General features: G+C 45.1%; 5 protein-coding genes across 5 annotated transcripts; 3 read left to right on the top strand and 2 right to left on the bottom strand.

Annotated features, from left to right (window-relative positions):
* Nucleotides 1–590: 590 nt before the first annotated feature.
* LOC311314338 (protein THEMIS2-like) lies at nucleotides 591–4,294 on the top strand (the record flags this gene model as incomplete). The annotated part of the gene is made up of 6 exons (XM_084444675.1): nucleotides 591–721; nucleotides 1,054–1,194; nucleotides 1,689–2,114; nucleotides 2,366–3,558; nucleotides 3,840–3,945; nucleotides 4,185–4,294. Exons 1-6 carry the CDS (start codon nucleotides 619–621, stop codon nucleotides 4,292–4,294), a joined length of 2,079 nt encoding a protein of 692 aa, XP_084300801.1. The 5' UTR covers nucleotides 591–618.
* A 1,647-nt stretch (nucleotides 4,295–5,941) lies between these two features.
* On the top strand, nucleotides 5,942–9,383 carry LOC311314337 (protein THEMIS2-like; the record flags this gene model as incomplete). The annotated part of the gene is made up of 6 exons (XM_084444674.1): nucleotides 5,942–5,957; nucleotides 6,127–6,267; nucleotides 6,762–7,187; nucleotides 7,439–8,631; nucleotides 8,913–9,018; nucleotides 9,274–9,383. The coding sequence occupies 6 exons, from the start codon at nucleotides 5,942–5,944 to the stop codon at nucleotides 9,381–9,383; spliced, it is 1,992 nt and encodes a 663-aa protein (XP_084300800.1).
* Nucleotides 9,384–10,279: 896 nt separating this feature from the next.
* Nucleotides 10,280–14,903, bottom strand: rpa2 (replication protein A2). Its single transcript, XM_084445040.1, has 9 exons — nucleotides 14,796–14,903; nucleotides 14,472–14,572; nucleotides 13,919–14,020; nucleotides 13,613–13,726; nucleotides 12,513–12,587; nucleotides 12,015–12,131; nucleotides 11,240–11,374; nucleotides 10,934–11,028; nucleotides 10,280–10,819 (listed from the first exon to the last, which is right to left on the bottom strand). The coding sequence occupies exons 1-9, from the start codon at nucleotides 14,806–14,808 to the stop codon at nucleotides 10,732–10,734; spliced, it is 840 nt and encodes a 279-aa protein (XP_084301166.1). The 5' UTR covers nucleotides 14,809–14,903; the 3' UTR covers nucleotides 10,280–10,731.
* Nucleotides 14,904–15,899: 996 nt separating this feature from the next.
* On the top strand, nucleotides 15,900–18,226 carry smpdl3b (sphingomyelin phosphodiesterase acid like 3B; the record flags this gene model as incomplete). Its single annotated transcript, XM_084444673.1, has 8 exons — nucleotides 15,900–15,966; nucleotides 16,051–16,267; nucleotides 16,426–16,523; nucleotides 16,636–16,779; nucleotides 16,873–17,042; nucleotides 17,222–17,402; nucleotides 17,547–17,686; nucleotides 17,867–18,226. The coding sequence occupies 8 exons, from the start codon at nucleotides 15,900–15,902 to the stop codon at nucleotides 18,224–18,226; spliced, it is 1,377 nt and encodes a 458-aa protein (XP_084300799.1).
* A 450-nt stretch (nucleotides 18,227–18,676) lies between these two features.
* Nucleotides 18,677–22,163, bottom strand: mecr (mitochondrial trans-2-enoyl-CoA reductase). Its single transcript, XM_084445003.1, has 10 exons — nucleotides 21,858–22,163; nucleotides 21,625–21,722; nucleotides 21,386–21,517; nucleotides 21,143–21,286; nucleotides 20,783–20,885; nucleotides 20,331–20,433; nucleotides 20,155–20,228; nucleotides 19,993–20,053; nucleotides 19,615–19,687; nucleotides 18,677–19,494 (listed from the first exon to the last, which is right to left on the bottom strand). The coding sequence occupies exons 1-10, from the start codon at nucleotides 22,037–22,039 to the stop codon at nucleotides 19,331–19,333; spliced, it is 1,134 nt and encodes a 377-aa protein (XP_084301129.1). The 5' UTR covers nucleotides 22,040–22,163; the 3' UTR covers nucleotides 18,677–19,330.
* Between the last annotated feature and the right edge of the window lie 3,851 nt (nucleotides 22,164–26,014).

Genomic DNA, 26,014 nt, shown 5'->3' with positions numbered 1-26,014 from the left:
CAAAATGACCAGAAAAAGTAGCTAGATTTGTCGCTAGTCGCTTTTCATGAAATAAGTCGCCAGAGGGGGTCTGGAAAGTCGCTAAATCTAGCGACAAAGTCGCTAAGTTGGCATCACTGTTGCCAACAAACTGTTTGAGAGCCAGCACACCTCAGTGTCCCCTAATCAAAAACATTTTCATATAGGCTATCATCACCTAACCTCTCCAGCACCTCACCAATATCAATTATTTTCTCTCTTTAGAGAACAGTAGTCTACAATCCATTACAACAACTATTGCTTACACTGTTTTATTGTTGTTTTGTAAAATTTTATCGTGAATATGATAAATAAATGCTGCATGTAGTTAAAGAAAGTGTTATTCAGTTTTTCATATGCTAAAATTGACTGTAAATCCACATTTTAAAGCTGATATTTCAAATAATAACTGACTGAGGGAAAGTGCCCCCCGGTTCGTCTCTCTTCCTCCTGTCCAAACGGCATGTGAAATATAACGCCCTGTAGGCTAACACCCGCGGGGTGTCTGCACATTTATTTCCTCATGTGTGGTTTTCAACAGAAGAGCTTGTTCTCCCCTTTGATGTCGCAGACTGGATGTAGGCCTACACTTCGACAGTAATGGCGAATAACAGGACTGTGTCCCTTCAAGAATTCATAGCATCCTTGGATCAAACTGGTCTACCACGAATAATACATGTTTGTTCCGGGGTGTATTTCGCAGGTAGGGGATTTCTTCTCATCACGGTTCTAATATTCGTGTCATTGTTCTATTGTACTATTCGTAGTCTACTATTCGCAAAGTCGGGCATCTGAGTAGCATATATGCCATTGCATCATTTCAGCAAAATGGAATTACTGATAGCCTACTAATCAAAACATGCAATCAGCAAGGATGAAGTTACCAAATGTTTCAGAAATGTGATTTATCTGACAGTGTACAGTTCGAGTTGCAATTTCCTCCTCAAAGATGTTTCACTTGTTATACTGTGATTACGTCGGCTGTGTGACTGGTGCGGTGTGATCCTCATCGGGGCTGTGCTGTGTTTCTGCCAGGGTCTGTGTACGAGCTGTCTGGGAGCGAGGTGTGTCTCTCCACAGGTGACATCATTAAAGTCATTGGTATAGAGCCCTTGTCTGTCAACTGTGAGGACTGCAGCACCAATGAGAAATTTGAGTTGCCCCTCAATCATACAGGTGAGGCTTAAAACAGTCAAGTCTCAACACAGGATCACTGATCAACTGTTTTACGTCGTCTACTCTGTTAGAGTCTTGATTAAAGCTCTTTTCACAACACCTTATTGCCAGCCAGTCAGCTGGCTAAAATAAAGGAGCCAACCTAGGGCTGCACGAATAATCGTGCATTAATCATAATCACAATTATGACCTCTGCAATTATCTAATTGCAAAAGGTTGCAATTAATGCAATTTAATAATTCAGTTTTCCATTGAGTGTTCTTGGGGCACGTGGATGAATCTCGTGCATTCCCACTGAGTGAGCTGAGCAATTTCACAGCTAGCAAATAGTACATTTCTCAGATTTTTGTTTTTTATATGATGGCACCACAAAAAAAAAAGCATTTAAAATGTGAAATAATAATCACGCTTAATAATCGCAACTAGAATTTCAGGCAAATAATCGTAATAAGCATACCAAAAGCAAAACAACAGTCTGTTTGTGATCCTGTCAGGCCTGTTCAAGCTGGTTCCCGAGGAGATGCCCTACAGCTCGGTGGAGGAGATGGTGAGCATGAGGCCTGTAGGCCTGGACTCCTGCTTCCCCTTCACCTTCAACAGCCACTCTGAGATGACCTTTGAGAACTTCGTCCTGGGGGCCGGGAGGGCGGTGACCATGCTGTCCGTGAAGGAGAGGGAGGGGGCGGAGACGTGCGTCCGCTGCCAGCTCCAGGGTCTGCAGGGCGCGGCGGCGGAGGTGCTGGTGCCGCTCTCTTGCCGGGGACAGTTCTACGAGTGCGAGAGCGACTACGGCTACACCGTCCAGGAAATCATGGCGTCTCCCCATCTGAAGACCCGGCGCTTCAGCTTCAGCAAGGCTACCATGTGTCCGGGTCCACTGGTCCTCAGCCCAATCTATCAGATCCAGGCCATCATGCACTGTGAGTATCAACAGGAACTGTGAAAAGAAATGAGATCGAGGCAGAATCTATACTCAACACATTTTGAAAGGTCATTGAGCAAGGTGTTATTTGTATTAGCGGCAAACTACTTATTTACTAAATGTTATTATCACATGTTGTACCTTTTCAACATAATAACATACAGTAGCTACAGTAAGTGGTGCTGAGCTCTGCTTTGCAAAACTAGTGGCTTAGTATCACTTCCTTACCAGAGTATCCTTGTCTCACAGTGAGGAAGAATATAGTCAAGTTCCCCTCTACCTTAGAAGTGGACGTGGAGGACATAACAGAGCAGTCCCAGGACATGATCTTTGTGAGCCCCCTCACCCTCTCTGAGGTTCACTCCCAGCCCGAGGAGGCCTTCCCCACCATGGCCGAGATCCTGGAAGGCCCTGAGACGCAGGCCCTGTTCCGCTGTAGCTGGCTGCCTGAACTCCGCAAGGGGCACCACCTCGTCCTCCACGGACGAGGCATGTCGGCCATGGTCCTGGCCTCCAGCCTGAAGGGCCGGCGGGCGCGGCAGTACTTCCTGGTGTCCCAGGGCTACGGCGGCCGGCTGCGGCGCCGCCCCCGCGAATTCAACTCGGTGTACGAGCTGTACGCGGCCTCGGCCCGGGCGCCGGGCATGCAGGTGAGCGTGATGCGGCACTGCGAGGAGGTGGAGGAGGAGGGCGTGCCGGCGCTCTGCGTGGGGGAGCAGCTGGAGGTGCTGCGGCTGGAGAAGGCGGAGCTACGCTGCGAGGGGGGACAGAGGCGGACGGTGGAGGCCCTGCTCTGCCGGAGGCCCCGGGAGACGGAGGACGAGGAGGACGAGGAGGACGAGGAGGAGAAAGAGGAGGGCGTGAGCGAGGAGGTCCTCCTGCCTCTGTACATGCAAAGCAACTTTGTGGAGAAGATCACTGACAAAAAGAAGTATACACTCGAGGACTTGGGCAAGAGCTTCTCTCTGCCGCTGGATGTGAAGGTGGTGACGCGCGACGCAGAGCTGGAGATGGACCCCCTGGTTGGCTTCTCTTCCCTGACACTGGAGGAGGCGACCAGGGAGCCCGTCATACTGGCCAGCCTCCCAGGACGCCCGGAGCGGTGCTTCGAGATCCCCGTCCGGTGGGTCAGTATATCCGTCTCGTTCACGCGCGACCCCCTGCCGTGGCACGGAGGCCCGGCCCCCAAGCCTCACCTGGAGGCTGTTACCGAGACGACAGACGAGTTCTATTACAAGTTTTGCACGATGAAGGGATCAGACGAGCCCCCGCCACCACGCCCGCCGAAGAGAAAACCAACGTCCGATGTCTCTGTTAAGAAAACCCACTCCAAACCAACATCCTCCTGCCATGAGCGCAAAAGCAAGACCCTGACCACAGAGATGAGCAGTCTTGGTCTTGGTCATAACAAACCCCCGAGACCCCCAGGGCCCCCACCTCCAGTAAGTATTTATTAGGAAGAATATACAGATTGAATAGCCCGGGTTAAGATACTGATCAAACAATGTATTGTGTGGTGATATGTCAAAATCCCTTATATCATGTTGTGTTAGCCGAGTGATATGGAAGAACAAAGCTTGTTTGATATACAAAAACTAACACGAGATAAGAGGAACCACTGATATTTAAATGTCTGACATTTAAATATCAGTGGTTCCTCTTATCTCGTGTTAGTTTTTGTATCATTCAGCAATAACACTGTACTCTTCCTGTCACCATGAAGGTTATCCCAGACAAGTCCCCTCCCCCACCGAACCCTAGAAAACCCATGGCAGCAGGCAAGGCGGAGCCAAACACCTATGTGAAAGTGGACACGGGAAGGAAAAAAGGTACGGCTAAAGGTACGGCTTGTGCTGCATCACACCCACACACACACACACACACACACACACACACACACACAGCCCCATAGCGCAACAGAGGTTCGAGGTCCTGCATACTACAAAAAAATCATGGCTAAACATATTCAAAGTAATACCAAGTGACCAAGTGTTCATTTAGTGTACAAGTGTACACTCACTTTTATACAGTAAGATGCAAACCGTTAATCAATGTTTGTTTTCTGCAGTGGATCTATGCGACATCACATCAGACATGGACAGCGACCATGACTATGAGAGTGTGGATGGGATTATGGACATGGTGAAAAAAGCACAAGAGAGTGTCTTGTTTTTCTGAGCCAGCCACAAACACACAGGAAACCCTTCAGCCCGCACCTCGTAGTTCCTCTACAGAATAGTAGTTGTGGAATACATAACCTTTCGACACAGAATGTACATTAGAAAGAACTTTACTTATCATTTACTGTCCTCTACTAGACCCGATGTCTGAATGTTAACTATTATGGGATATGACACGATACATACTGTTGAATATGGTTGATTTTCAGAGAAATGCCTTTTAATATGATCCTGTTAGCTATTTCCTAATTATGATGATTGACCTCTGAGTATGGCTGTCGGCTTGAGTTTTCGGTAAGAAACGGTGTCCCTCTTCCATAGACTTATGAGAGGTACACTCTGGGCCAAACACCATTGTTGTGGTTAGAGATAAAGGCCTGGGCGCCGAAGGTTAATGTGACCAAACAAGGCCACAGAAGAGACCAGAGAGTCTTATCGGAGAAGAGACGAGGAAGGGGGGGACACTCAAACCACATAAGAACGTTGCAACGAGACCAATACTTTGATTTGGGTCCAGACAGCATACAGAGAGGTCAACTGTACATTAGACTATATGCCATCGTCTTTTGTATGTCAAACCTTCTGTAATAAACCGCTTTTGCTTGAGGTTCAAATCCCGTGTTTGGAGAGATTCATTTGGAATACACCTGAAAAGGAGACACTGGACTGTGTGGTATTGTGTGAGATTGGGGGCCGTCTTTTATTGAAATCAAAACACAACGCAGAGCTGAAATAAGGACAATAATAAAAGACAGCGAAAGTCATCAATACTGTGCCTCAGTTTTATTTTGTTACTAGGGGAAAAAAAAGAGTGAAATGTAATCTTGCCACTTACCACTAAATTGTGGCATTAAAATAAAGGCAATTTTTTATGGATTTCAGAATGTCTTGGAGTTTCTTCCTAACTATGCATACTGGTTGCTTTATATGAGCTATATCAAGAAACAGCGAGACATTTCTTCTGAAAACATACTTTTAATTGAGGAAATTAGAGAAAAAGAAAGGTTCAAATGGACTGGAGTTGTACTTCTGTATCCATGACTCACCTTCTGACAACTATATAAATGTCTAACTCTTGCTGAGAGAAGAGCAGCCAGAGAGGATGTTTCAACAGTTAACTAAACTGAAAGCAAACTCCTTGTGGACGCTTCTGTGTTCTCACAAACCACAAGGCCTATGGTGGTTTGTATTGTACTGTTACCATCCGTTTAGTATAGGCCTCCTGCCAGTCTGTGGTTGAGTGCTGAGGCTCTTCCGATGTGTGGGGCAGGGGCTCAGTAGACTGTGTGCAGGTTGGGCTGGAGGCATAGTCGTAGATCTACTCATAATTGTCAGTAGATTTGAAGTGTTCTTCGTCAATGGTGGAGAAGATGTGTCCTTCATTGCTGAGGAACTCCACTGCTTGCCTGTGGAGTGATAAAAGAGATCACGTGATAAAGTGGCAAGTATATGTTTAGCATTGAAAACCTGCCATCTACCAGGTGGAAATATAGGACAAGTGTATAGGACAAGTGTCTTACTTGATAACAGTTATGCTCATGCCACCAAGTCTCTGCTTTAGGTCCTGTATGCTGATCCCCTGGTCATCTTGACAGCTTCTTATCAACCTCAGCACCTTAGGAAGGACGTGAACAGACAATTCTCAATGGATACTGTGTTGGGTCAGTTTATCAGTTTATTCTGATGAAGTTACCAAATGTTTCAGAAATGTGATTTATCTGACAGTGTACAGTTCGAGTTGCAATTTCCTCCTCAAAGATGTCTCACTTGTTATACTGTGATTACTGGTGCGGTGTGATCCTCATGGGGGCTGTGGTGTGTTTCTGCCAGGGTCTGTGTACGAGCTGTCTGGGAGCGAGGTGTGTCTCTCCACAGGTGACATCATTAAAGTCATTGGTATAGAGCCCTTGTCTGTCAACTGTGAGGACTGCAGCACCAATGAGAAATTTGAGTTGCCCCTCAATCATACAGGTGAGGCTTAAAACAGTCAAGTCTCAACACAGGATCACTGATCAACTGTTTTACGTCGTCTACTCTGTTAGAGTCTTGATTAAAGCTCTTTTCACAACACCTTATTGCCAGCCAGTCAGCTGGCTAAAATAAAGGAGCCAACCTAGGGCTGCACGAATAATCGTGCATTAATCATAATCACAATTATGACCTCTGCAATTATCTAATTGCAAAAGGTTGCAATTAATGCAATTTAATAATTCAGTTTTCCATTGAGTGTTCTTGGGGCACGTGGATGAATCTCGTGCATTCCCACTGAGTGAGCTGAGCAATTTCACAGCTAGCAAATAGTACATTTCTCAGATTTTTGTTTTTTATATGATGGCACCACAAAAAAAAAAGCATTTAAAATGTGAAATAATAATCACGCTTAATAATCGCAACTAGAATTTCAGGCAAATAATCGTAATAAGCATACCAAAAGCAAAACAACAGTCTGTTTGTGATCCTGTCAGGCCTGTTCAAGCTGGTTCCCGAGGAGATGCCCTACAGCTCGGTGGAGGAGATGGTGAGCATGAGGCCTGTAGGCCTGGACTCCTGCTTCCCCTTCACCTTCAAGAGCCACTCTGAGATGACCTTTGAGAACTTCGTCCTGGGGGCCGGGAGGGCGGTGACCATGCTGTCCGTGAAGGAGAGGGAGGGGGCGGAGACGTGCGTCCGCTGCCAGCTCCAGGGTCTGCAGGGCGCGGCGGCGGAGGTGCTGGTGCCGCTCTCTTGCCGGGGAGAGTTCTACGAGTGCGAGAGCGACTACGGCTACACCGTCCAGGAAATCATGGCGTCTCCCCATCTGAAGACCCGGCGCTTCAGCTTCAGCAAGGCTACCATGTGTCCGGGTCCACTGGTCCTCAGCCCAATCTATCAGATCCAGGCCATCATGCACTGTGAGTATCAACAGGAACTGTGAAAAGAAATGAGATCGAGGCAGAATCTATACTCAACACATTTTGAAAGGTCATTGAGCAAGGTGTTATTTGTATTAGCGGCAAACTACTTATTTACTAAATGTTATTATCACATGTTGTACCTTTTCAACATAATAACATACAGTAGCTACAGTAAGTGGTGCTGAGCTCTGCTTTGCAAAACTAGTGGCTTAGTATCACTTCCTTACCAGAGTATCCTTGTCTCACAGTGAGGAAGAATATAGTCAAGTTCCCCTCTACCTTAGAAGTGGACGTGGAGGACATAACAGAGCAGTCCCAGGACATGATCTTTGTGAGCCCCCTCACCCTCTCTGAGGTTCACTCCCAGCCCGAGGAGGCCTTCCCCACCATGGCCGAGATCCTGGAAGGCCCTGAGACGCAGGCCCTGTTCCGCTGTAGCTGGCTGCCTGAACTCCGCAAGGGGCACCACCTCGTCCTCCACGGACGAGGCATGTCGGCCATGGTCCTGGCCTCCAGCCTGAAGGGCCGGCGGGCGCGGCAGTACTTCCTGGTGTCCCAGGGCTACGGCGGCCGGCTGCGGCGCCGCCCCCGCGAATTCAACTCGGTGTACGAGCTGTACGCGGCCTCGGCCCGGGCGCCGGGCATGCAGGTGAGCGTGATGCGGCACTGCGAGGAGGTGGAGGAGGAGGGCGTGCCGGCGCTCTGCGTGGGGGAGCAGCTGGAGGTGCTGCGGCTGGAGAAGGCGGAGCTACGCTGCGAGGGGGGACAGAGGCGGACGGTGGAGGCCCTGCTCTGCCGGAGGCCCCGGGAGACGGAGGACGAGGAGGACGAGGAGGACAAGGAGGAGAAAGAGGAGGGCGTGAGCGAGGAGGTCCTCCTGCCTCTGTACATGCAAAGCAACTTTGTGGAGAAGATCACTGACAAAAAGAAGTATACACTCGAGGACTTGGGCAAGAGCTTCTCTCTGCCGCTGGATGTGAAGGTGGTGACGCGCGACGCAGAGCTGGAGATGGACCCCCTGGTTGGCTTCTCTTCCCTGACACTGGAGGAGGCGACCAGGGAGCCCGTCATACTGGCCAGCCTCCCAGGACGCCCGGAGCGGTGCTTCGAGATCCCCGTCCGGTGGGTCAGTATATCCGTCTCGTTCACGCGCGACCCCCTGCCGTGGCACGGAGGCCCGGCCCCCAAGCCTCACCTGGAGGCTGTTACCGAGACGACAGATGAGTTCTATTACAAGTTTTGCACGATGAAGGGATCAGACGAGCCCCCGCCACCACGCCCGCCGAAGAGAAAACCAACGTCCGATGTCTCTGTTAAGAAAACCCACTCCAAACCAAGATCCTCCCGCCATGAGCGCAAAAGCAAGACCCTGACCACAGAGATGAGCAGTCTTGGTCTTGGTCATAACAAACCCCCGAGACCCCCAGGGCCCCCACCTCCAGTAAGTATTTATTAGGAAGAATATACAGATTGAATAGCCCGGGTTAAGATACTGATCAAACAATGTATTGTGTGGTGATATGTCAAAATCCCTTATATCATGTTGTGTTAGCCGAGTGATATGGAAGAACAAAGCTTGTTTGATATACAAAAACTAACACGAGATAAGAGGAACCACTGATATTTAAATGTCTGACATTTAAATATCAGTGGTTCCTCTTATCTCGTGTTAGTTTTTGTATCATTCAGCAATAACACTGTACTCTTCCTGTCACCATGAAGGTTATCCCAGACAAGTCCCCTCCCCCACCGAACCCTAGAAAACCCATGGCAGCAGGCAAGGCGGAGCCAAACACCTATGTGAAAGTGGACACGGGAAGGAAAAAAGGTACGGCTAAAGGTACGGCTTGTGCTGCATCACACACACACACACACACACACACACACACACACACACACACACACACACACACACACAGCCCCATAGCGCAACATAGGTTCAAGGTCCTGCATACTACAAAAAAATCATGGCTAAACATACTCAAAGTAATACCAAGTGACCAAGTGTTCGTTTAGTGTACAAGTGTACACTGACTTTTATACAGTAAGATGCAAACCGTTAATCTACGTTTGTTTTCTGCAGTGGATCTATGCGACATCACATCAGACATGGACAGCGACCATGACTATGAGAGTGTGGATGGGATTATGGACATGGTGAAAAAAGCACAAGAGAGTGTCTTGTTTTTCTGAGCCAGCCACAAACACACAGGAAACCCTTCAGCCCGCACCTCGTAGTTCCTCTACAGAATAGTAGTTGTGGAATACATAACCTTTCGACACAGAATGTACATTAGAAAGAACTTTACTTATCATTTACTGTCCTCTACTAGACCCGATGTCTGAATGTTAACTATTATGGGATATGACACGATACATACTGTTGAATATGGTTGATTTTCAGAGAAATGCCTTTTAATATGATCCTGTTAGCTATTTCCTAATTATGATGATTGACCTCTGAGTATGGCTGTCGGCTTGAGTTTTCGGTAAGAAACGGTGTCCCTCTTCCATACTGTAGACTTATGAGATAAAGACATTCCATGGCTGGTACACTCTGGGCCAAACACCATTGTTGTGGTTAGAGATAAAGGCCTGGGCGCCGAGGCGGCGTAGGTTAACTTGACCAAACAAGGCCACAGAAGAGACCAGACAGTCTTATCGGAGAAGAGACGAGGAAGGGGGGGACACTCAAACCACATAAGAACGTTGCAACGAGACCAATACTTTGATTTGGGTCCAGACAGCATACAGAGAGGTCAACTGTACATTAGCCATGCCATCGTCTTTTGTATGTCAAACCTTCTGTAATAAACCGCTTTTGCTTGAGGCTCAAATCCCGTGTTTGGAGAGATTCATTTGGAATACACCTGAAAAGGAGACACTGGACTGTGTGGTATTGTGTGAGATTGGGGGCCGTCTTTTATTGAAATCAAAACACAACGCAGAGCTGAAATAAGGACAATAATAAAAGACAGCGAAAGTCATCAATACTGTGCCTCAGTTTTATTTTGTTACTAGGGGAAATAAAAGAGTGAAATGTAATCTTGCCACTTACCACTAAATTGTGGCATTAAAATAAAGGCAATTTTTTATGGATTTCAGAATGTCTTGGAGTTTCTTCCTAACTATGCATACTGGTTGCTTTATATGAGCTATATCAAGAAACAGCGAGACATTTCTTCTGAAAACATACTTTTAATTGAGGAAATTAGAGAAAAAGAAAGGTTCAAATGGACTGGAGTTGTACTTCTGTATCCATGACTCACCTTCTGACAACTATATAAATGTCTAACTCTTGCTGAGAGAAGAGCAGCCAGAGAGGATGTTTCCACAGTTAACTAAACTGAAAGCAAACTCCTTGTGGACGCTTCTGTGTTCTCACAAACCACAAGGCCTATGGTGGTTTGTATTGGACTGTTACCATCCGTTTAGTATAGGCCTCCTGACAGTCTGTGGTTGAGTGCTGAGGCTCTTCCGATGTGTGGGGCAGGGGCTCAGTAGACTGTGTGCAGGTTGGGCTGGAGGCATAGTCGTAGATCTACTCATAATTGTCAGTAGATTTGAAGTGTTCTTCGTCAATGGTGGAGAAGATGTGTCCTTCATTGCTGAGGAACTCCACTGCTTGCCTGTGGAGTGATAAAAGAGATCACGTGATAAAGTGGCAAGTATATGTTTAGCATTGAAAACCTGCCATCTACCAGGTGGAAATATAGGACAAGTGTATAGGACAAGTGTCTTACTTGATAACAGTTATGCTCATGCCACCAAGTCTCTGCTTTAGGTCCTGTATGCTGATCCCCTGGTCATCTTGACAGCTTCTTATCAACCTCAGCACCTTAGGAAGGACGTGAACAGACAATTCTCAATGGATACTGTGTTGGGTCAGTTTATCAGTTTATTATGTTTTTGCCAGCCCAAATCTGAGCGGCCCATCCCACTGCTGTACATCACACACCAAAGACCTCTATTTGGTTCCCATTGTTTACCCTGCAAATGGTCGTTAACGCATCATCGAGTGTTTCTGGTAATCAATTGGGCACACTCACCTGGTTCTGGCCTGGGCTCAACCCATTGGCGGACATGTCAGAATGACCGCTTCCCATTCCTCCCATGCCACCTATTCCAGGCTTTGACATGGGCATCGTACTAGTGCTCATTCCCCCTCCACTACCTCCGCCCGTCTGAAATGACATGAAATAGCTCACCTAAATCATACATGTCATTGCCAGTAACAGAAAGGTGGGGTTAAAGGGGTAGTGTGCCATTTTTGACATTTAGTCCTATTTGTGGTCTGTCTACCATGAACCCGAAACACAGAGACCATGATTTCACTGAACGTTTCAGTATTGAGCTGGCTGCAGTTTCTCTCTCACTGGGCTACAATGGAGGTCAATGGGGCATATGTAAATGCATGGGAAAAACTATGATAAATGTGCTTTTCTGAAACAGGAAGCACAGGGTGTAATCTTACCAGTCTCGGTATTCTCTCCTGCAAAATGTATTGCAATCCAAATATTGTTAGGAGTTTGGAATGACTTGCAGGGGAATGCTTATGTCCAAGCCATGCCAAACATGTCAAAGTATTCGGATTGCGATACACTTCACAGGAGAGCATATTGAGACCAGTAAGATTACACCCTGTATTTTCAATTAATCTACATATGCTCCGTTGACTTCCATTGTAGCCCAGTGAGAGCCTGCAGAAAAACATCAGCTAGCTCAATACCGGAACGATCAGTGAAATGATGGTCTCTTTGTTTCAGGTTCACGTTAGACAGACTACATATACTAAATGTACTTCTGTCGTTGAGCGGATCTCACCATGGCTTGTGGTTTGCTGAGCAGCATGTGTGCCTGCACAACCTCCAGCATGTGTGAAGTCATCTCGTTCATGTCCTCCAGGGGCCTGACACTGAATGCTACCACCGACCTGTGATTCTGAAACAGGAAGTTTCTCACACGCACGCACGCACACACACACACACACACACACACGCACACACACACACACAAACAGCATGACAATGCATCTAAGGAAACGCAGAGGAACAATTCCTATTCGGAATAAATTACACAAATAAGTTGAAATAGCCACAAAAATCTACCCTCAAGGCACGTACGTACGTATGTAAGATACATATATATCTTACAGTAGTTTTTTTGTTAAAGCAGTAGCATCAATTCACATAAATGTGGAGAAAAAAATGTGTGAGGGCTACGGATGACCAAGTTAACCACTTCTTGTTAAGTCCTCTGGAGGTGTCAAATGTCTGACTTTCCCACTTGCACCATTGACTCTGACAGGGCTGATGATCTTACTTGGAAGGAGCGTAGGTTGCCAGAGACTTTGACGTAAGTGTTTGGGGGAATGACAGTGCTGTCTACACCAGGGTCCTGGGAAATGACAAGGAGACAGTGAGACCGTATCCATACTGGCCAGCACGACATGAACAGAACATGGGGTTAGTCACTCCAATGAGCAGCCTAGGCTAATTGCACTTTGCATGCAATCCTCTCTCTTTTCAACACAGAATGGAAAACAGTAGAAGGCTTCATACTTAAAGTGAATGATCTTCTCTGTGGAAGTACGGCAGCAGAGTGATACTTCCTGTTACTTATGAATGTAGTGCCAGGACAGCACCCCGTAAAACGACGCAGAGAAGGGAGATAAATAGTGTGCAGTGATGATGACTGGGAATCAATCAAACTAGCTACGCAATCAGGCAGAGCTGTCATATCATTGATAGTCTACGGGTGAAGAGATTTTCAAACAGGGTCCGCCATATTTACCCTATTCGAAATGGTCTCTTCACCCACAATTGATCAAAGATGACAACTCTGCCGACTATATACACCTCCCGAAATTCTCTCTTCGCCCACAGTCAGATTAAACTTCCCGGTGTAGGCAACTATGCTTTGATAGAAAATGACTGCGTGTGTCTTTACCAACAAGGACCATAATGGAAATAAGCAGTAGCTTTTTTATGTTACCCTTTTTTTTAATGCACTTTACCTCTGTAATTCTTTTTTAAAATTATGTCTAATAAAATCAATCAATCAATGTCACAGGTGTCACTGCATGGCTCGTCCGTGTCGCTTCCACCTTCACTTGCCCACGCTAGGTTCGATCTCCGGTCCTCAGACTTGCCAACGCACATCGACAACGTCAACCTCACATAAACACTGCTTTAGCCAGTGAAGCCACCGAAAAGCTAGCGATTCAATGGCGCGGGTGGGCAGTATTTATACTGAGTGAATTAAACCAATTCAACACACATTACGTTACACACACGTGAAAAAAGACATGCTTCCCAGCATGGATCTCGCCAATCAGCCATGACCAGTGATTCTCAGTGGGAGGAAGGAAGCAGTCTTTGAACATTTGAATGGTGTCATATGATCATACAGATCTGACTGACCTCTGTATCCACCCACTGCTTCACATCCATAGGGGCCGCGGTCATGTCATCTACTTTGTACTGGATGTTGGTCATGGACTTGTCGGTACTCCGGATGATTCCTACAATGGTAACCTAAGACACAAAAGGACACACAACTCAATGACACTGATCAAGGTCCCCCTCAAAACATCCTCCCATTCAATCCTGTATTACCTGATCATTTCCAGTTTCGTTTGGAGAATGGCTGAGTACAAGCATCGTCATTTATTTGAAATCTGAGACTTCTGATGGAAACTCAAGCACAGCAACACCAAACTAGGGTACCTGGGCAACTTCCACCTCTCCTACTCGGAAGACGTCCTCAGCCTGGGCCGCAGACATGAGCTGGGACACTGTGCACGGGATTATCTGCTGGGCACGAGTTCTCTGCAAGCAAACACAAAGCTATTAATGTCCGACCAATCAACCATTCAACTAGCTAGCTAACTTCATATGTTCGACTTCATGAGGCCTACACCAACACCAACAATAATTCAGGTTACAGTTAAATTCCATAGTTGCTGAGATGTCATAGCATGGATCTGTGTAATAAGTCAAGTCAAGTTTATTTGATATAGCACATTTCATGCGACAAGCACAGACTCAATGTGCTTCAAGAATAAAAAGACATTATACATGATAGCGCATTAAAATAAGAATGTATTACAAATATATATATGGCTGAATAAGGAGGCTTTAATGGGTGAATAAGGAGGCTTTAATGGCTGAATAAGGAGGCTTTAATGGGTGAATAAGGAGGCTTTAATGGCTGAATAAGGAGGTTTTAATGTCTGAATAAGGAGGTTTTAATGTCTGAATAAGGAGGTTGTGTGCTCACCCCTTTCTTCTCTCCCCCCTGGGACGCGGCAGGTGAACTGAACCCCCCGGGAGACTGAGTATACCCACCACCCATGCTGGTACTGGATTCATTGTATCCTCCTGAAACGGGTTTTAAAAGAGTTCAACCGTGCATTCCCGAGAAAGTAGCTCACGTGTAAAACGGGGCTGTCAATAGTGTCTTATTAGTTAGCTATTAAAGAAGCAGCAGTTTATATCAACATAAACAATAGACCACAGTTAGCTTAACGTTAGCTTAGTGGCTGGCTAGGTAGCGTTTATTTTGGGAGCCTCTCGGCATTTCACAGAGTTGAGGAAGACTCACCTTGATTCCACATGCTGGTAGTACTTTTTTGTTTTGATAACAAACTAATGTTTGTAGACCACTGGTCACTGTAACGTTCAGAAGCCCCTGGCGGATCTTCCTTGTGCAATTCCGCGCGCTGGAGAGTTGACAGCAGAGCTGCGCATGCGTGCTACTGCACTCCCGCGAAATCCACTGTCCAATGAGAACACGTAGTTCGGTGAGCGGGTCATCAGGTGTTCTGACGACATGTGCTCTACCTATCGAGATGTGCGACATAGCGGCTCTGCGCATGCTCAAGATAATAGATTGTCAAAATATGCTCCCCATACTCTTACAGTAGCCTATGCATGGAGTGAGTAGTGATGTAATATAAAATGATTCTGTAGTGGGAGCATTTTGATGGAGGATATTGATCTATCGAGCTATAGGCATACCCCAGAAATCTTACATAAAGATTTTATAATAGAGTGAACTTAATAGCCTACCTCTGTTTGCAATCAAACATAAATAAAGATGTCATATTCTGTGAGAGTCATACCTTTATGGATATGGAAACACAAAAGGTAGCATTACGGAAGCCTTTTCAAATCGTCAGAACACTAGGCCAACTGAACAGAAAAGTAGCCTTTGCTATTACATTGCATTGCAGTCATTTAGACGCTTTTATCCAAAGTAATTCAGTAATTGAATTTAATGCAATAACGCCTTTTTATTATTCACGTTGACATAACACTGCAAAGCCTATTTTTTGCCGATCATCATTTAGGTCCATCATTAGGTGGCCTATTCGCTTCATCTCAATGTTAAATTACCTTGAACTGAATTATAAAATATAGCCTTCTGTAACCTAGGCTACTTGCTAGGTTAACCCGTCCTGTCTATCAGCGCACAAGGCAACAAAAGGCATAATTCAAATGAATGTTGGTCAGAAAAATATTACAAATATATAGGCCTATTTATAGGCTTCACTCGCACGCCAACCAGGAGAGCCTACTTTTTTTTCTTTTTTGAATTGAATCCCGCAGCTGTCTTATCTCCTATTTATAGACTATAGGCTACCTAGGGTTCTTGGAAAGATAACCGAGCATGTGCCTGGCTTCGCCTCCACTCAGAGCACTAGTTATGGCTGCGATGCGGTGGCTCCTGTCCTGTTTCCTCCTCACATGCGGGAAGGCTCTGGCGCTATCGGGTGAGTGCCTGCACCCACCACCTCTCTTGCAGACTAGCTCTTGAAGCTACAAGCTGCTGATTTCATATGTGGCCCTTATTCCAGGGAGGTTTTGGCATATCACGGATCTTCACTGGGACCCAACCTATAACCTTACTACCGACAATCCCGAACTTGTGTGCGCATCCAGCGGAAAACGCCCTGCGCCCCGTGCGGGTAAATTTGGAGACTATCTCTGTGACGCGCCATGGGAACTCATCAACTCCTCACTGTACGCCATGAAAGATATTCTACCAGACCCAGATTTCATCGTCTGGACAGGGTGGGCATTGGCTACATGGATGGATGGATAGCCTATTTAGCCTATTACTGCGCCCTTGTGCGTAAAACTTGTTTGACTGCTTCTTGGGACCAAATCATGTGATCCTATGTATTTTCTGTATGAAACTCATTTGTAAAAGCCTGACAATTGCTTTACAGAGATGACACACCGCATGTGCCCAATGAGGATCTAGGAGAAGAGAAAGTCCTGTGGATTATCGGCAACCTCACCCACATCATAAAACTTGTGTTCCCGGGTGCGTTTAGGCCAAAATGAAAAAGGAACTACTTATCCTATAATTGTCTTGGATGCTTTTCATACATTGTGTATGTCGGATGCGTGAAAACTCTCCTTCCTCATTTTTTTAGACACAAAAGTGTACTCTGCACTGGGCAATCATGACTACCACCCGAAGAGCCAGCTTCCTGCCGTTCAGAACTACATATATGAGCAGACAGCAGAGATGTGGCAGGGATGGTTGGAACCAGAGTCTCTAAGAACCTTCAGAGCAGGTATAGGATATTTGAAAGGCTAGCTGGGTACACAGTAGATATAAAATCAGTCCTCTTTTGCTTTCCCAACATCCCTCTGGTCTTTTTGTTTAGGTGGGTACTATACAGAGAAGCTGCCGGGTCAGCCAGGTTTCAGGGTCGTGGTTCTGAACACAAACCTCTACTATGATCAGAACAAGGTGACAGAAAACATGGCAGACCCAGCGGACCAGTTCAACTGGACAGATCAGGTTCTGACGGAAGCTGCAAACAACAAAGAAAAGGTATAAATTTGACCCTTGTTCTTCCTCATCTGAGCCACTGTACGCCTGAGTTGCAGTAAGCATATACACACACACACATACAGTAGAACGCTATCAGAATGCCCTTCCGTGCTTGAAAGAATCCAACACTGCGGTATTTTTCAAGGTTTTAATTGAAATACTGGCCATTTCTCCTCTAGGTTTACATCATAGGCCATGTGCCACCAGGTGTATTTGAGAAGAAGCGGAGTAAACCTTGGTTTAGACCCAACTTCAACAAGCGCTACTTGGAGCTCGTTCAGAAGCATCACTCTGTCATCATTGGACAATTCTTTGGTCATCACCACACCGACAGCTTCCGCATGTTCTACAATTCGGAGAGTAGGCCTACATTGTCACTTTACATTGCTCAAAACTCTAGCATTGGCGTCAGTATGGATGCATTCAGATTCAAGTGTGTCCGTCCCCAACACGTGGTGTACAAAGCCCATTTCCTTTATGGTACTTCCTGTCTTGTTTACTCAGAACCTCCCACTCCCATCAGTGTCATGTTCCTGACCCCAGGGGTGACCCCATGGAAGACCACTCTGCCTGGGGTGGTGGATGGGGCTAACAACCCCGGGATCCGTGTGTTTGAGTATGACACCCAAAACCTTCTGGTCAAAGTAAGAAAGTACCTTTTTGTCGTTATCTTTTCCCATCGATTTTTCTCTCCCTCCTTCTTTCTGCTAGATCCACCGAAACTGTGTGGTGTTTTAAAAGGTGTTTCTGGTTTTAAGGATGTATACAGCAGTTCTACCATTTACGCTCAGTCACTCTCACCTTTGCCTCTTCCACATGCTCAGGACATGGTGACCTACTACCTGAACCTGACCCATGCTAACACAGCCCAGGCCCGTTGGGAGAAGGAGTACCGTCTCACAGAGAGCTTCCGCGTGCCGGACGCCTCCCCGGACTCCATGCACCAGGTCCTAGAGCGCATGGCCAACGACCGCTGCTACCTCCAGAAGTACTACGAGTTCAACTCCGTCAACTACGACCTGACAGAGTGTGACAGAGACTGCCGGATTGACCATGTGTGTTCTGTTCGAGAAGTAGACTTGAACAGTTATGATCTCTGTCTGAGAGAAGCAGCAGTTTCGATTGCTCCTGCCTTGCTGCCAGTCTTCTCTTTGGCACTTAGTCTGGTCTGGCTCAACTCCTAGGGATCCCATTTCATTGGTCATCCTTTGGACACTGTCAAAGACTGTCTGACTGAAAGATTGAAAGACTAAAAAAAAACAAAATAATTATCTGGGAGGCAAAAAAAATGCTATGAAATAATTTCAATAACTGATTTGAATTCTTTTTTTGATGTGAATCGTGATTTTAAACATATTTTCTGAATGTCTCTATTAAGATGTAACAATAGTTAATTTGGTTTAATTGGCCGTGAATTATGTACATCTTTAAGACATGCGGTATGGACATACCAGGGCACTAGGCCCTCATGTGTTATGCTTTTAAATATAACTTACAACAGGAAGAACCACAACCTTTGACTTCGCTCAGTTTTATAAGGTTCCATTTACCTCAAATAGCTCTTAAAGTAAAAAAATAAAAATCATCATAGCAAATCTTGTAAACCTGTTTGAGATCGGCATTCTTTATTGTTGGATTTTGCAGGAAGCAATACTAACTACTGCATTCCTACTAACATTAATAATAGTGCTGTTTTAGTGCCTTATTGTGCGGTCCCTTTGTGCATTTTTCGTACCATCTGTGCCTTTTTGTTGTGTATTGCTACATCAAAGGAATAAAGTTGATATTGATCTATCTATAAAATCATGTCATAATCGTAAAATAACAATGGACCCTGGACCCTATTGTTGTAATCATCAATAAACCTTTCTCATAATCGTTATGGTTTTAATTGTACTCCCTCATGACCTTTTAACTTGGGAAATGTGGCTCTATAAAGTGAGTAACGTTTTAATGTTCATCACAGCACATTGTCAGACCAACATATCTGACAATGTAACATGTTGCCTTGCAGGACAAATAAACATACATATGTTGGCAAATTCTGAGAGTCTACATGTAGTCCCTTATAAATGTGTCAGTGACAACTGTCCGGAAAGGTAGCTGAAGTAGTACAGATAACATATACTGGACTTCGAGCTTCTCTATAGAAGATGACTACATATTTATTGAACGCGTGCTTGAGCAACTTATTTCCAACTATAACACTGCAATCTTGGTGCTGCACTCTGTCAACGTGCCGACCTTGAGTAAGAAGCAGAGGGTTGTTGGAGGCGAGGTCAGGTGGGTCACATGACCAGGACCTGTTTGGTGGAGGTGAATGGCTGCGTGGCGCTGTCCAGTGCTTTACGGTAGTCTGTGAGGGCCACCTCAGAACAGGCAGGTGCGGTCAGCTTGCCCTGGCGGATCAGGGCACACAGCTCGTCCAGCATCCCTCGTAAGGCTGGTTCATCTGGGGAGAGAGAGGAAGTGTCCAGACTGAGGACTGCTATGGCCTGACTGGGTCACTGAGCTTGATCCTCCTGTGCCGTTGAGTAGAGACATTGAGGCAGTAAAGGCTTTACGGACTCACCATGAGAGTGATCTCTCTTCCACTGGGTGACCCAAAACCCCTGCACCTTCACATTTTTGAAGATAAGGGCACTCTAAAGAATATAGAGCAAAGTTTGTCCCTTAAATGGTATATTAATTATTGCAGTGTCTGTATATGGGAGAGAGAACAGTTTAAAAGAGAACACTAAGTAAACTTTCTATATAAAGACCCTTTTGGAACCAGAGTTACAAGGTGTATATAAAATGTCTATAAAATGTAAAACTACACAGAAGGCAAACACACATTACAAGTGCTTATGGAACAGGTGCGTTTTTTAGCAGCTTCTTAAAACTACCCACTGACTTTTTTACCTATAGCTATGCACGTCAGACTCATACAGGAAGTGGGAGGTCTTACCACAGGGACAGTGACTGGCTGCTTAGCCATCCCACCGTATGTTACCATGGATCCTCCAAGCCTGAAAACCAGGAGGGGAAGAGCGATCATATATCAACTCCTCCCGAATCTCTAAACATGAAGATCCAACAGCAAAAGGTGCTCAGTCACCTGAACACTAACCTTAAGTGACGTAGGAGTTCTGTTGCACTCTTGCCTCCAACTCCATTCAGTGCTAGTTTAGGTCTCGGACAGGTCTTTAAGGGAATAGAGTAGCCGATAACGACAACATGTTAATTCCTCTTAAAAGCAAAATCATACCTTCACATCTTTTGAGTTGTGCTCACAGGACCTCAGACCTTAAAGAGCTCTTTCATTTCAGGCCGTCTGAGTGTCTCCTCTGTGACCACATGACTGGCCCCGATGGCCTTCAGCCTATCAGCAACCTGAACCAGGTCTGGCCTGTGAGGAGGAGGTGGACACAGTTGAACTCAATTAGTTATGAAGCTCCGTTCCAAATCACAAACACTTCACCTGCCATGCTGTCATTCTCAGTTACCTTTAAGACTTAATTAAGGCATTAATAGGCTGGTGTGCTACAACTCAAGGACACACAACAAGTCCTACTTTAACAGACCAGCTGATAACCCCAACAAGTAATCATTAGGGCTGGAAACCCCCTTCCCTTATCAGGAGTCTTCATGTACATTAAGCTGCTTAGGGGACAAACCCATAATCAGTCACTAATTGACAGGCGTGCCCTCATAAGTGTGTGTGTCAGTGTGCTAAGTGGGGTCAAAGGCGGGGCTACCTGTCTCGGACCACATTGATGGTGTGGATTCCCCTTGCAGCAGCGATCTGTATGACCGCCTGACCCACGCCACTGTTGGCTGCATTCTGGATGACTGAGTCGCCTGAGAGGCAAGAGCACAGTCAGCAAACACACACAAACGTGCACGTGACAGACAGAGTCAGCGCAATGGTAGAGTGTGGTGTGCCACCTTAAAATGCAATGTGATGGATGGCGAGAAGGTAGATAGATCAGACGGTTAAGACAAGTAGAAGGGAGCACACAAGCACTTTACATTGCAATATGCACAAAAGGTGGAGTAAAAAATAATGTTTATTTGATATCAACTGATACTGGGTATCGGGACGGTAGTGACGCTACCTGGTTTGAGAGCCTCAAAGTCGGAGAGCATCCTGTAGGCTGTGCAGGGGTTGACTCCGAGCGTGGCTGCAGAGAGCAGGGGGATGTCACTGGGCAGGGAGATCAAACCCTCCTCAGCGAGCACCGCTGCTGTCCTCCAGGTTCCTGCAGACAGATGGCTGGATCTATGAGACGTGATTATCCCACAAGGTCTAAATAGTAAAATCATAGACGGATACAGAAGATAATATCAGAATTAGTCACCTAATCCAGCATCTCTCGGGATTACCCAGTCTCCTGGTTTGAGGGTTTTCACCTGGCGTCCCACCTCCAGCACCTGGCCCACCCCCTCGTTGCCCCCTACTGCTGGTAGGTCAGGTAGGATGGCGTAGGTACCTGATATAACACCATGGAATTACTGTACGACAAATGATCAGGGGTGGAACTGGTAGACGAGTTTATATTCAATTTATAGACAAGTCTGTTTATGTTTTGTTTGGTACCTTGAATCATGTTGATATCCGATGGGTTGATTGGAGCGGCCAGTATTTTTACAAGGACACTATTTGCGTCGATTGAGGGCAGGTCCATGCTCTCCAACCTGGCAACCACACAGTAGCCTACAGTTCATGATCCCGCTGCCATGTTGGTCTCAGCCTACTTATGATAGCAACGTGTAACGTTAGCCTAATACAAAACACCTGTATGAAAGCAGTGCACATTATGACATTCTTACTGAACGACTTGAGCAGGGTCTCCGTGATTTCTGTACAGTAAAGCGGCACAGCCCTTAAATGACGATCCGGTGGTGTAACCCCTGGTGCTTGGCATTAGTGTAGGTGGGAGGATTCTGCATACTGCCTGCCTTCGACCCACTGTTATTCTCAACAATGACAATACGATACGTGAGACTTTCATTTTTCAAGACATAAAAAACGACCGTAAACTATGAATTACATGAGATTATATCCTGGTTTTCCCCATTGGAAAGTGAGCCGAATGAGTTCCTTATGCGACATTGGGGGCTGCCATATTGAATTCACCCAAGTCACCCTACAGTCACCCCGACAAAGAATGTAAACAAGAGTTACTGCCCCCTGGTGGTGGACGCGGTGCTAGCCTCGCGTCACCAGTCTCTCCTCGGGGAGAAGAGCCTTTACTTCACTGCCTTAAAGGTACCCAACGAAACGTGAATCAAAACAATCCGTTCTTTGTTTATTTTCGAAATTCCTCGATTATATGGTTCCTTGTAGTCTAATAAACATGTTGAATCACTTGAATGTCTTTCCTACCTTGTAATTTCTTTGCAAAAGGATATTTAGCTAATGTTTTGAAAACAACAAAGATGTGTGAAACATCACTATTATGTGCTCCGCGTATTGACGCAATGACGTAGTACGCGATTTTCGGGGACCACCTTCTCAAATTTGCTCTAGAGCGCATACTAGTGCTCAAAAACTACATTGGGCAACTTTAAGCCCGCCCCATCATCCGGCTCGAGCCTGTAGAGCCCGCCTCCAACATCCGCTTGCTTTATTTTTCCTTAACCGGTAGTCCTCCTCGCATCTTCTTTTACAATTTTCGTCGGTGTTATGCCTGGTGATGCCATCGCGAATGTTATCTACTCGAAACTTCACCCTTGTGCAGCCTACAGTAAAAACATTACAACAACTGTTCGTCTTCCGGTCCAGACCGGATGATTATGCGATGCGTCATCGCGCTTCCGCTCTAGACCGGAAACAACACCGAACGAGAAAGACCCCAGACTACGCGGTGCAGATCAAGAATGTTAATTCATCTGCTTTCTAAAATATTCTTCACTGTTTGGATACAGTAGGCTAAAGTACAACAAAATATCGTGAACATCGACATATTTTATTAGGAAAAAGAGCATGTCACATTTTAAAACTGTCACAGTTTTGCTTGTTATGCATGCTTCATAATAAACTGAGTAAGAACTCCACAATTCATTGAGGTGCCTGAGATTACTTGACATAAAATATTTATGGCAGTGTTTTAACATTGATACATTCTTCACTGTAATAAATGCACATTCTTAAGGAATGGTGTGACCATACATCACAGAATGACATGGCATGGATCACAAAAGAACGATTGAAAACACTAAAAGTACATACTAGCGTAGCCTATATAATACAAGGTCACCTGTGTTTTTATGTCATTTCCATGTTGCCCTGAGCATAGATAATTAACTGTCCTTTATATCTAACCCTCTAACACCCAACAATTAAATCACAATGTGACAACAACATGTGCATTGGGATCAAACAGGTTTGGTTAGAGCATGGTATAAAAGCGGCTCTAAAACATAATTGTGCGTGACATAGCACAGCAGTTAGAACAGAGCTTTGCAGAAGTTGCATTTTGGCAGTTTGGCACTTTCATGAGTGCGTCATCAGAGGAGTGGATGTGTGGAAGGATCATCAAAGACCAAAGAGGAGTTCTATTTCAGAAGTCTATCTGAAGGATGTGAGACAGTCATAGAGACACTGTGATACATTTCAAATGGTGTTGGGAGTACGGATTTCACATTACTGTAACAGCTCATGTTGCTGTGGGTTGTTTATCCCTTTTAATGGGGAGCAAATCAAACATTAGTTCCATAATATGTCATTCATTTTGCAGTATATCAACTGGAACATTCTGAAGCAGATAACCTGAATCAGTCTAATTCCCACATCGCCAAAGAAATAGACACTTCATCTTTTCCCCATCCTTTATAACCTGAGTTGTAACTAACTTACTTAAACTTCTTTAATACATCCCACCACCCATAAACAAATAATGTAGGAATGAAGCAAGATCTGAAGGGTTTAAAGTAACTCAACCATTACACATTCTTATCGTCGCAAAGACTGATAGTCTTACCGTATTTTAAGTTATTTGTACTGAGACGAGACACCCCGATTCGTATACTATAGCTCCAATCCCTTACTGGTAACAATATTCTACTACACCCCCCATCTACAACGATTATAGAGGAAAAAATACATCAATAGTGGACCATCATAGACATTTCATCAATAGTGGACCATCAGACATTTCGTGGCATGTCATCAATAGTGGAACCATCATAGACATATCATGACATGGTATCATTTTGAGGAACATTCGCAGACTTGGTAGCCTACATGATAGTATGTTGACAAAGTACACATGTATGATAATGTAAAATAAAGCCTGCAAAGCTCTCATTTCCAGACATTCAAGACTAGATTTAAGGACGCATTAGTAATTTGTTGTACTCTTAATGTCATATTGGCGAGAATTTGAAAGTCTTTTGTGTGGACTAGAGAAGAGTTATACTGTTCGCCAAGACATTCAACAGTGGGCAATCAAAAATCCCCCATCCTATTATTGTCACAAGCTTTAGTAGTAAATGGAAAACTAGTCTTTCACTTACACCAAAAAAACAAAACAAATGCAGACAAAAATTGCACCCCCTTTTCAGTCATGAACTCTGACCCCCCTCAACTCTCAATAAATCCTCCCAAGCCTTGGCAGTAATCTGAGGTATTCCCTGAGTTTCAGATGTGTGATTCCTGAGACAAGCCTGTGGAGGTTACATACATGTTTCTTTCTTCCTGAGACAAGCCTGTGGAGGTTACATACATGTTTCTTCCCACAATCAACAGTATCTGTTAAACAAAATCTAGAAAACATATAAAAATATGGAACAAATATTCACAGGGTTAAAGAAGATAAAGCTGAACAGAAAGAAAATATAATGCATCTTACACATGATTAGTGCAGAGTAACATTGCATTGGTTTTGGCATAGATAGAAATTAGAGGTTTCACAACATGTTCCATACCAGGAGGCTAATTGTGCATAGCAGTGAAATCATTCATAAGAAAATTAATAAAAAATACACTCAATTAGTCCCAGTATTACTACGTAACATAGATCAGTAACAGTGTAGCCGTTAGCTACTTACACTGCCATTGACATTATGGTTACAGTGAGGATTAGTCTTATTTCTGTAATAAAGACCTTGTAAGTAACTTCAAGTAAATACAATAACTGAGCAGTAATAACATAGTAGTACAAGAACTAGGACATTACAAAGTGTTAACCAAATAATCTGAAACCTGAATTTGAACAGCATTGAACAGACCTTGGCAGACATAGGTGGATAACTGATGTGGATTGGAAAACTCTTCCCAGAGTGAGCTTAAATGGAACAAAGGAGAAGCTGCAGCCCACTTGGATAGAAATAAATAAAGAGGACAAAAAGGCTTTATAATAATTTGACATATATATTAATTGGATGTAATAGCCTGGTCAGCTTCTCCTGTAGAACGGGAGTAAAGGGCTGATTAGCTAGCTAGTTCTACATGCACCTCCATGCAGGCCTGGTGTTTCTCAAAGCGAGGTTTCCCCTCAAAAGCAATCGGAGGTAATGTCATAAATAGCTACCTAGTAATGGACAACAGTGAATCAATAACACCTGCCCGCCTTTTGAAAAATGCCTGATGCCGCGTCCATTGATTGAAGTACAGACAGAAGAGCTTGCTGAAACTCAACCAACTCAATTCCCATTTGGATGTCAGTGTCACACGAGTGTTGTTGTAGTGATTGAAATTCAAAGTAGTACACTAAGCTCAGGAGTGTGTGTTTTTAGTATAGTTCAGCAGCAGATCAGACATAAACAATACGGGGACCAAGCAGCCTTGAGAAGCAGCGTTGTGTCGGCCCAACAAAATGAAATAGCAATTAACAACAACCGTTAGGTTGGCGGAGCCATGCTAACGGTCAGACATTCATTTGTTCACAGAAATCCTGGATGGTCGCTTGTGATATTGGCAGCTGCTAATACACTGCCTACAGCTGACCCAGTAACACATGCCCCTGCCCGCCCACCCCATGGGT

This window comes from Borostomias antarcticus (assembly GCF_949987555.1).
Source record: "Borostomias antarcticus genome assembly, chromosome: 10".
NCBI lineage: Eukaryota > Metazoa > Chordata > Actinopteri > Stomiiformes > Stomiidae > Borostomias > Borostomias antarcticus.
Note: the sequence above shows the minus strand (reverse complement) of the source record. Positions and strands in the feature narration are given on the sequence as shown.

Coding starts and splice junctions, on each gene's coding strand:
- rpa2 (XM_084445040.1), bottom strand. Junction 14,021..14,471: donor AGGGGGGAGAGAAGAAAGGG/GTGAGCACACAA, acceptor GTTTGCTTGCAG/AGAACTCGTGCCCAGCAGAT. Junction 13,727..13,918: donor GAGAGGTGGAAGTTGCCCAG/GTACCCTAGTTT, acceptor TTTGTGTCTTAG/GTTACCATTGTAGGAATCAT.
- mecr (XM_084445003.1), bottom strand. CDS start 22,039: ATGAAAGTCTCACGTATCGTATTGTCATTGTTGAGAATAACAGTGGGT. Junction 21,723..21,857: donor GACCCTGCTCAAGTCGTTCA/GTAAGAATGTCA, acceptor TGTGGTTGCCAG/GTTGGAGAGCATGGACCTGC. Junction 20,229..20,330: donor AAATGAAAGAGCTCTTTAAG/GTCTGAGGTCCT, acceptor ATTCCCTTAAAG/ACCTGTCCGAGACCTAAACT.